Raw genomic sequence first — 11713 nt, forward strand, 5'->3', positions numbered from 1 at the left:
GTTTTAGTAATTCAACAGAATCAACTTCACCCAAATTGCCAATGTAAACCCATCCAATTTCTCAATTTCTTTATGCATTATATCATGAATAATTAATAAAGTCAGTGTTCTCAGCACTGAAGAGGAAACCCCCTGTCCCTGTTGGAGTCAGTCAGAGCATTTCCATAGAGAGCCACTTTGCATCAGCAGCACCATGCTCCAGTGCTCTGGGAGAGTTTATAGTCCTGAGAGTTGAACACTGGATGACTGACAGCTGTCCTTCATGACAACAGAAGACACAGAAATCCTCCTCATCAAAAACATGACTTTGATCTCCGTCCTCATCTGGACTCTCCTCTGCTGCTGCTTCACAGGTAAAGTCCAGAGAATCAAACTCCTCTCCTCTATCAACATCCGTCCCTCTGAAATGAAGCCGACTAAACCGTGACGCTGCTTTATGTTTTTGTCTCTGTATCCTCAGAGTCCAGAGGCCAGGTCACACTGACTCAGCCTAGAGCAGTGAGCTCTGCTCTGGGAGGCTCCGTCTCCATCAGCTGTAGGTTCAGTCAGAGTATTTATTCTAGCTATTTAGCCTGGTACCAACAGAGAGATGGAGAAACTCCTAAACTGCTCATTCATAGTATTAGCACTCGACAATCAGGGATTCCAGATCGTTTTACAGGCAGTGGATCAAACTCTGACTTCACTCTGACCATCAGTGGAGTCCAGACTGAAGATGCAGCAGTTTACTACTGTCAGAGTGTTCACTATATCAACAGTCAGTATGTGTTCACACAGTGAAAAAGCGTCGTACAAAAACCTCCCTCAGTCAGACTGAACAGAAACTGAACTGACTGCTGCAGCTGGAAGCTACTGCAGAGACTGATACACTTCACTGAGGACAAACACACACACACACACACACACACACACACACACACACACACACACACACACACACAAATACAATAAATTACCAAGAGTTTGTAAAAATAGTCCCATTACAGTTACCAAAACAACGTGTTTCATTATTAGTTTCATTGTGGACACAGACCTGTCTGAGTATTTTAATTATTATTTTCAAGTCATTTAAAACACATATATATTTACAATGGCAGCTTTGCAAAATGCAAAACCTCTTAAGGGAGGGTGTAAGGGCTAATAGAGAAATGTCAAATTGTCAGTTAAAAAGATGACAGCAAACATCCAAACATTTCCAACACCTCCACTACTTCCACCCAATCACAGCAAGCAGAACAGAAATGACATACAGTCTAGCACACAAGCATGGTGTCAAACGAGGACAGAACACGAGCAACAAACACAAGCACTAATTCAACATGCAGAGCTAAACAGCAGCAGCAAGACAACACCAATCAGCATGGGGCAACAGGAACCAGCAGACAGATAATGGGGAGGGAATGCTTGTGGTTCCCAAAACAGCCGCATGTATCAGAGAGAAGGTCCATAACAGAGTTGTTAAAAGCTGACATGAAGATACAAGTTTTCAGCTTTAGTGGTTTTTTGCAGATAGTTCCAGTCTTTGGCTGCAGCAGACTGTAATGAGGACAGAGAGAAGACAGTATTTGTTTTGGGAACTTTGAACAGAATATGATGAGTAGAACGTGTGTCAACTTATATCGCTAATGAAACAAACAGTGGTGGACTCTTAAGACTCTTGTGAAAAAACACAAAAGTGATTTATATATTTTCAAACAGTTAATGTGATATGAAGTTATGCACTGAGGAGATCAGATTACCACAAGATCTAAAACCACTTCTGTATCAAAGTGCACAGCACAGCAGGTCATTCCCATCTACCTGTTACCTGCTTTAGATCAGACACATTAGATGACAGTGGTGACCATTATTGTTGGGAGAAAAACCCAAAGAATCTGTTGACTTTCTCTCACATTGACTTTGTCAAGGAGAGCAGTAACAGTGGTGCTGACCAGAGTTTGACTTTCATCCTTTCCCAGCAGCTCCATACCTGCTGTAGGACACCACAGCTAAACCCTGTCAGGCTGCACCGAGCAGATGGGACCTGCATTACATCATCTCATCACTTCTTTCTAAAAGAATCATCTCATGGAAATGCTACAGAGAAAAACTCTTGATTTATAATCCTCAATCCCGTCAGTCTGGAGTTTCAGATTGTTTCAGTGGGACTCAGTCTGGAACTGACTTCACTAGTCTATATAACAGGAAAATGTCAGGAAATACTGCTCATACTATAGTAAGCTATAATGGTAATCTTGTTGAAAAGGTGTAGTTAACATTGTATTTAAAATCAGATCAAACGACATCTGAAAAGAAGAAAAGTTAATAAAGCTAACACCAGTTTGTTTAGGTGTGGAATCAAATATTTATTTCTATTTCAGTGTTTAAGTACAATTCGAAATTTATTTAATTCATATTCAAGTCAGTTTATTTTCCAACCCACCTTAAGACATGAAATGTGTTAATGAACTCTTGTTGATAGTGAAATGCATATATAATGTGATATTTTGAGATCACACAGCTGATAAAAATATTTTTTATAATATGATATGCTGATGATATCCTAATTTATAAATCAAGTGCAATTATTTCTTCTCAGGCTCTGCAGTTTACCCAGATTAATTATACTCTATAGACACATCTAAAAACAATTCAATATATTAAACACTTCATTTATGAGATGCATAATATATCTGAATTTCCTAAAATTATTGAAATAATCAGCTTTGCTACAAAAACAAATTTAAAATTACTCCAATATAGCAGTTTCTGAGTCACATAAGCTTTAAAGAATTTGGAATAAATGATGGATTTACTTCTATCTTGTCTGGGTCACACTAATGATTCTCTGATTAGTTTTGTGTTTTCAAAATATATTAAACATGCTATTATATTACCTTATAGTTTCTTTCCAGAAATTCCCAGGCAGTTTTACATTAAACTCAGTTGAGTTTAACATTTCTAGATTTATGGAACTGTTAAGACAGACATATCTGTTTCTTTTACAATAGCAGACAAGGAAACAACTGATTTGATGAAAAGTACTTTATTGTGTTAAAATCAAAATTGAAACATGCAACACACTTTATCAATGAAACATGTAATTAGACAGTGAGTGAGGGAAAGAGATAAACAGAGAGAGAGAGAGAGAGAGAGAGAGAGAGGGAGTTGCAGAGAGCAGACTGAGATCAGTATCAGAGTGAAACCAGTAGCAGAGTCCCAGTGAGTCAGGTCAGGACTGGGAACACTGGTCTCTCCTCAGTGTCTCTGAGAGCGGAGTCTGAGAGCCCTGGGTGGCCTCACAGGTCACAGAGCCCACCTTCTCCCACTGGTCTTTAGGGAGCCTCAGGGTGCTGCTCCAGCTGTATTTGCCGTCCTTCCCCAGCACCCCGGGGCTCCTGCTCTCCTCCCAGCTGCTGCTGCTGCTGCTGCCGTCCACCTTCCAGGCCAGACTCCAGTCTGAGGGGAAGCCCTTGTTGGCCAGGCACATGAGCGTGGCCTTCCCCTGCAGCAGCTCATCACTGGAGGGGGGCAGCACCGTCAGGGTGGGACGGACATCACCTAGGAGACACCAATCAGTTTAGAGGACAGGGACCACACAGCTGTCAATCAACCAGCAGACACTTGGACACCTTGACTGTGTGAGAGTTGGTTTTCTCCTTTAAGGAGTTTCTGTCAGATGGTTTTTCTGCTCCACCAGTCACTCACTCACACATTGTTTCACTTCCCTTTAAGAAGCCTCTCATGCAAATCAGCACAGAGAAAATCATCTACACAATGAGCTGATATATATCAAACTATACACTGGAAATAAAATGTCAACTTTTGGACTAATCTTTAAACCTCCAAATCAAAATCATCACTAACCTAACTATACATTACTTTAAAGTATTTAGTGTAATAGAAACAAATCCAGAAAATGAGCTGACAACATCAAATGTTCTTCATGTGGATTTCGATCATCATTACCAAACTGTTCAAATAGTTTTCAAACTTTGAAACAATCCATGACACAGTAAAGAGATGTTGCACATTTTCAAATACCGATCTTTATCTTTGCTCTGTTCAATTGTTTGAATATTTGAATCTTCATTTGCTTTAAACAGTTATCATTGATGTGGAAAATGTAAAATTAATCTTGTAGAACAGGTTTTCAGTTTTATCTTTTCTACACTTCAAGTCATTTAAATTTCAGTTTGACAGAAATGTGTAAAGAAATGTTTAGTGAAGCTGCTCTGAGTTAGTCTCCACGATAAAGGAGGAGAAATAAAAACATGACTACATATATATTTTATCAACTGTAAACAGAATTAAAAACATTACTTTACAATATTTACAATATAGTTTTTAGTATTTTGTGCAGAAACTTACTTCCAACATTCAGTCTGGTTCCTCCACCGAACGTGTACCACAGTGATACAAAGTCATTGAGCCGCCGTACAAAAAGCTCTCACTGTAGAGAGACACGGCTCTCTGACTTTGTCAGACTGAACTAAACCTACAAGCCCTCAAGATGCTACTTTACCATTAAAGTTGGTAATAATGATTCATCCTCTGCCTCATTTTTTTATTTTCTTACAATGAACTTTTGAATTTTCTATTTCAACTGCAATCATTAGCCTTTTAGTGCAAAATATTTCTGTAAAAATTATGGATCAATATTTCACAAATCTGGAAAGGTAAGATTGTAGAAAGTAAAGGAAGAAATAGCTCAAATAGAAAGTGTAAAAGTTGGACTTACTTCCAACATTCAGTCTGGTTCCTCCACCAAAAGTCCACCACAGTGATACAAAGTCATTGAGCCGCCGTACAAAAACCTCTCACTGTAGAGAGACACGGCTCTCTGACTTTGACACAAACAAACTCACCAAAATGAATCTGTTTGTTAAATCTTGTCAGATAAAAATATAACGGACAATAACAGTGCTGCAGATTTCCTTAATGCATGTTTTTGGTAAATGTTAGATGTATGTAATTTCTTCTCTTGCAATTAATTTAAATAAAACAGAAGACATTAGATTGGATTAACTTTATTTTCCACCTCAGTGAGAATTTATCTTTGGCTTCTCCCAAAGTACAGCAACAGTAAATACAATGCACATAACACAGCACAGCATTAAAACATACAGAATATACAGAATACAATATACAATAGTGTAAATGGGCAGGTAGCAGCAGATAAGTTCTATAAATAATACAATAAGGCAAATCTTATAAAATAACAAGTGCTCCTGCTGGGGGCAGCACAAGATTCGCCGGGCCCCTATGCATTGGCAGTCCTGATGGGGCCCCCATGTTCCTCAACCACCCCCTCAAACAAAAAAAATCAATCATATCTTCTCTATCATCTTTCTCTATGAAGGATACGTTTGATATTAACCTCTTATCCTAATTGTAACCTAATATAATAAAAAACAATAAGATGTGTTAGTGTTACTTAACACCTTTCAGTCAAAATGGCTAAACATGGTTTGCTTTAATTTTGATATAAGCTCCCCTTGTCTCAAATCCAAAGAGGAGGATGAGGGGTCTGTTGCTACTCCACTCCCTGGTGGGACAGTTTCTGAAACTGAGGGCCATGTGTTTCACAATGTTAAGATCTGCTTCTACTAAATCTGACATAACTATAATGTTGACATGATATATATCTACTGATGAACTACCAACCTACCTATGACACTGATTAGCCTATTATTGCTGATTATAGACATTAAAGCCTATTCATTTTAAATAAACATGTTTCAAATGAGGCTATTATAATGGTGTGTTGTATGCAAACAGCATTGCAAGTGTAGTTTATTTATTTAGCCTTTACCTCAGATTACATGTATAACCAAATTATCATTTGAAAGTGTATGTTCTGCTCTTTATATGGGTTGTCTCAGTCCGTTCTTAGCACTACCGGTCGAGGAGATATTCAAGCAGTTCAACACCATGGATTTCGGTTTCTAGTTTGTGCTCACTTTTCTTTGAAAAGAAGTCAGTTACCAATAGTTTCCCCTCGTTCTGTTTTCTCTCCTTCTCCTGTCTTTCCTTTCTTTTTTGGAAGCATGATTTGACTTTCTTTGAAGCTAACACCAGTTAGAACCAGCAGAAGTTTGCGCTCCACCAGATGCTCAACTTAACAAAATGTGTGCAGATGGACTAAACCATTTGGCGCATTAGCAAGGGGTGGGTGAGACCTTAGATAGTGTTTTTTTGTATACAAAAATGTAGTCCGTCAATCAACCAAGTTATTCAGCCAATACACTAACTTTACATTTCATCTGACACACATTATGAAATTTAATTAGGAGATGAAAATATCCTCTCTCCCCTTGGGCCCTGGTAATCAGTATTGGTTTTACCCCCAGTCTGACACGCCTGGTTCCCTGATGCAGTCATTCTGTGTTCAAAGGCTGTATGGCATATGGAATAAAATACTTCTTGTAAATGTTCCAGCAGGTCCATGGGACCCTAAATCTAACATTTACTATACTCTGATAAAGTGATTGATCCATTGATGAACAGCATCATCAGAGTAATCCAAGTCCCTGTTGGAGTCAGTCAGAGCATTTCCATAGAGAGCCACTTTGCATCAGCAGCACCATGCTCCAGTGCTCTGGGAGAGTTTATAGTCCTGAGAGTTGAACACTGGATGACTGACAGCTGTCCTTCATGACAACAGAAGACACAGAAATCCTCCTCATCAAAAACATGACTTTGATCTCTGTCCTCATCTGGACTCTCCTCTGCTGCTGCTTCACAGGTAAAGTCCAGAGAATCAAACTCCTCTCCTCTATCAACATCCGTCCCTCTGAAATGAAGCCGACTAAACCGTGACGCTGCTTTATGTTTTTGTCTCTGTATCCTCAGAGTCCAGCGGTCAGTACACACTGACACAGCCTGGAGCAGTGAGCTCTGCTCTGGGAGGCTCCGTCTCCATCAGCTGTAGGACCAGTCAGAATGTTTATGGTGGGAGCTATCTACACTGGTACCAACAGAGAGATGGAGAAACTCCTAAACTGCTCATTTACTATGCTAGCACTCGACAATCAGGGATTCCAGATCGTTTTACAGGCAGTGGATCAAACTCTGACTTCACTCTGACCATCAATGGAGTCCAGACTGAAGATGCAGCAGTTTACTACTGTCAGAGTCTTCACATTCCCAACAGTCAGTATGTGTTCACACAGTGAAAAAGCGTCGTACAAAAACCTCCCTCAGTCAGACTGAACAGAAACTGAACTGACTGCTGCAGCTGGAAGCTACTGCAGAGACTGATACACTTCACTGAGGACACACACACACACACACTTTATATTTACATTTACACACTTCTACACACATTTTAACCACAAAGGGAGACACTATGATCAAGTTTTTACAAAAGATATTCATTGAAACAAATTAACCTAAATTAAAGGGTTAACTTAAGTAATTAAAGTATGGGCTGTGGATATCAGTAAAGTCAGTTTGTGTGATGTGCATGAGTGGACAACATGTGTGTGGGTGTTGTAAAGGTTGATAGGAGCAGAGTAGAGAACTAAAGCAGACGGGAGAGGAGCAAAGCTGCAGCAGAGTGGAGAGTCAGCCAGAGAGAGGGCTGCACTGCATCCCGACCTACAGTAGGCTGATAATGATTTTCTCACAACAACTGAGCGGTATTCATTATAATCCTTACAGCATACCTTTTTAGGAACAGGAATAATAATAGAGCTTTTCCAATTGGAAGGAACAACATGCGAGTCTAGAGACTTTTGGTAAATAGGACCCAAGGCCTCTGCCAGCTCTACGCTGCATCATTTCAGCAGAGACCCAGAAATCGTCTGGACCAGACGGTTTTTACCGTCTGGTCCAGCAGCCTTCCTAGGGCAGGTGGGTGAGAAAAGACTCTGCACAACATGCTGTGCAGGTAATGAGTCTAGAGCCTCTATTTTATCCTACCAGAACTCAGCTAATCAAAACCTTGCATAAAAGTTATTTAATTCATCGGCTTTTCCCCTCATTAAGAACACTAAGACATTTTTTAGCCGGGGCCAGGGGCCTCATTTATAAAACCTGTTATGCAAGAAAAAGTTGCGTGAAGCAGGGTGAAATTTGCAGTTGCAACATTCCTCGCAAAAGTCGGGATTTATAAAGAATTTCCACACGTAAAAATGTGCCCAGTTTTCCGCAACCTTTTGACCATGTGTGTGATCGTGCGTAACGCTCCCAAAGTTTTGTAGACTGTGTCTTAGTGAACTCCGATGGTATCCCCGTTTTCCGAATCCAACCCAGTTTTTGTTTTCCTGAACCCAACAATCCCGTTCTTTCCAAGCCGACCCAGAGCTGGTCGCGGCGCCCGGCGAGGGGCTGCCAGCAACGGGGAGAGGAAGGGGATCCTCCACACCGTGCAGCGGACGCTAAAGGAGACTTTTAGTCAATAAGAACGACAAAGGCACCTGACCAAACGTCCGTATTTTACAAGTGGGAGTGAGAATCTGTTGATGTGAGCACACTCTAAATTATAATAATAAAGAAAGATTATGCTATTTATTATTTCTTCTAACTCAAACTCATCGGCCTTGGCTCTTTTTCTGTGAAGAACATAACATAACTTATTTTCAATGACACATGGTACACCCCCCCTCCACATAACTATTACATATGAGGAGTTCAGGTCTACTGGACCCGAGTGTAATAATTGTAGGTGCTATGAAACTTAACTGGGTCCTCCTGCTATAACTGGGCCTGCTGTGTGTGTGTGTGTGTGTGTGTGTGTTTGTGTGCGGGAATGTTGTCTTTCTGCACCTGCTATTCCCACACAAATTTACAAAATTGTTACATTTCAAACACTTTCACCTGTTCTGATTAAGTTCTAAGAAATAAGCGCCAATAATATTCAAAATCTTGTTTCTATTTTTTACCTTTTTTATAATTGAATTTCCTTGTTTTCTCACAAAAATCAAAAATGATCATCGTAAATGTGATCTCACAGGGGTAAATGGCAAATATGAACCATAAATGATGTATATATTATTGGTAAATGAGCTAAATCTGTTAAGTATTAAAGCTGTGCAACAAAAATATGAACACCACACAAGGCTTCCAAACAGGAATCTGTTTAACAGTGATAAAGTAGATAAAGTAGACATAGGCTACCAATTCAGCTATTCAGTATAGTAAAGTAAAAATGAAATAAAAACGATCTTGTCCCCATGTCTAAACGAGAAACTGAAAGGAAAGAAGCACAAATCGTCCTGGCAGAGGAACAAATAAACTGCAGCAAACCAAAGCCAAACTTCAGAGCCGCCTCCTAAAAGCAGGGCTTGGAGATGCTGCTCTCTCCTCCTCAGATGAAGAAGAACCCTGAACAGTCTTTACTTTGTTAACTATTGGACATTTAGCCTTTTTTTGTTTTTAAGACATTTTCAAAATATCCACAATGTATTTGTTTGTGTTGTTGTTGTTTTTATTTGTTGTGGCTCAGATGAGGGGTCATAAAAGAAATTATGAATGGAAGTGGATGGTTATGTTATTTTTGTGTTTTGTCTCAAAATAAGAAACACTTACAGTGACCCCACGTTGTCTCTCCTACCTGTTCTTTACATAGCTGGTAGCCCTCATTGTGATATGTTGTCCCATTTAGAGCACTGGTAGTCTGGATTTGGTAATCTTGAAAACTGTGTATCTGGATCAGGGTGATCCAGTCCAATGTTGCTTTGAAAAACCGGCATAAAAGTAAGACGGATTACCTGATCTTGAATAGCAAAAAATGGGCTTTCCAAATCCGGATCATTTTAATCCAGATTAAATGTTTTGAACAACTGGCCCAGGAGTACCAGTGCTGGAGCTTGATTAGTAGATCACCTGCAGCTGCGCTGGAGAGCCAGGTGCCCTGAGGAAAGCCACGCCTACCCACTCACTCCACACACACACACACACACAATCAAAAAAGGAAAGGAAACAGCAGCCTGACAATAATAACACTGACCGAGCAGTTTAATCCTTTCATAATGTATTATGTCTAAATGAAATAAAAAAGATAAATGTAAAAGAAAAAAAAACATGAACATAGTGTAGCAGTCTGCCAGAAATAGGTCCTAGAGTTCTATAGTGAAGTTACTCACTTTATGGAGGAATAATCTGTGCCTGCATGTGTGTGAGAGAGAACGGAACAGTTTGCATAAAACAACATCAACGAAGGAATAAACGGTTTCATTCACCCTCAAGGTTGTGCTTTTTCTGTTACTAAGGGTTACCCCAAGATTTCTCTGCTATAACGTTAGCATTTACTTTTCTTAGGTTTCAGGTTAACAGAAGCTTCAAATGTCGAAAAAGAAATTGGAAGATGTTGCATCTCTATCTGTAATTTTCAACACAAATGCTTTGCATATTGCCATCCATTTTTGTTGACCACCATATAGTCTTCATCATAAACAAAATTATCTTTTGTGTCATCATTTCCAACTGCCCTCAGCATCATAACTTCACTTCTTCATGTTTGTCTCTGGCATATGCTGTCCGGTCTGCAGTCTGTCAGATCGGCTAAAGTGGATCTAGGTAATGATGCATTCATGAAGTATCAACTTGGTGGGAATTAATAGCGTTGATTCAGGAGAAGAACGGAAATTTATTTTTATTGTCAAAAACTTCTGGTTGGAGTTTCTCATTCATGTCATCTGAGATCCTCGGCCTCAGCCTTCTCTAAAGACTCATCACTGCTTTACTTTGTGAAATCTTCACATTACAAACACTCAAACATGTCAAACCCGCATTAATATTAATATCACTAAACATTATAAAAAAACACCATATTACCAAACTGGAAAAACAGAACAAAACTGTCCACAAGTCACTGGATCAGTTTACTACCAGACTTTTCAATCTCCTCTCCATGTGAATATGTAAATATGTAGGTCCATGCTCTCAGCACTGAGGGGGAAACAGCATGACATGTTGAGGACAGCTACAGTTCACTGACTCTGTGTGTTTGCATATGTGTCCTGCCTCTCTGCTCCCAGCCGTTAAGAGGCCAGTGGTGATCAGTGACTGTCCAGGACTTTCAGAGCCACTGACACGCCGGCAGCACGATGATGATGTCACTGATTCTACTGCTGGCCACCCTGGGGCTCCTTGTTCAGGGTGAGACTCTCTTCTGAAAACTTTGCTTCAGCATGCAACCAGGTTCACCTCAATGATGTTCTGCTATGATGGAGAAACACTGGAACAAGCAGCATTTACCTTCTTCCATCTCTTCTCCATGTTAAAGAAATGAGACTCTTCTGTTTGGATGTTGATCATCTTTCTCCAAGCTGGATTTGTCTCAATAACCCTTCTGCTCTTTTTCATGTTTTCCAGGTTCATCAGGAGAAATCATCCTGACTCAGTCTCCTGGATCTCAGTCTGTTGCTCCAGGACAGTCTGTCTCTATCAGATGTAAAGCCAGTTCAAGTGCTAGTACTTACCTAAACTGGTACCTTCAAAAACCTGGAGAATCTCCTAAACTTTTGATTTATTATGCTACAAGTCGTCAGACTGGAGTTTCCGACCGTTTCAGTGGAAGTGGATCTGGAACTGACTTCACTCTGACCATCAGTGGAGTTCAGACTGAAGATGGAGGAGATTATTATTGTCAGCAGGGTAACAGCATCCCGTTCACACAGTGATACAATGTCGTACAAAAACCTCCTCAGCTGGAGAGGAACTGATCTGACTCAACAGCTGCACACAAACTACACCACTACATGATTTATTATCATACATTTATAAG

General features: G+C 40.0%; 3 gene segments (V, D, J or C); 2 read left to right on the forward strand and 1 right to left on the reverse strand.

Moving 5' to 3' along the window:
- Positions 1–300: 300 nt before the first annotated feature.
- Positions 301–7193, forward strand: LOC120555126. The segment is given in 2 exon segments: positions 301–353; positions 6835–7193. Coding segments are annotated over 2 exon segments (375 nt in total).
- On the reverse strand, positions 3010–4770 carry LOC120555165. The segment is given in 2 exon segments: positions 3010–3540; positions 4721–4770. A coding segment is annotated over 1 exon segment (258 nt).
- Positions 7194–11004: 3811 nt separating the features above from the next.
- On the forward strand, positions 11005–11713 carry LOC120555153. The segment is given in 2 exon segments: positions 11005–11085; positions 11302–11713. Coding segments are annotated over 2 exon segments (360 nt in total).

Source organism: Perca fluviatilis, unplaced genomic scaffold (assembly GCF_010015445.1).
Source record: "Perca fluviatilis unplaced genomic scaffold, GENO_Pfluv_1.0 PFLUV_unplaced_scaf_2, whole genome shotgun sequence".
Classification (NCBI taxonomy): Eukaryota; Metazoa; Chordata; class Actinopteri; order Perciformes; family Percidae; genus Perca; species Perca fluviatilis.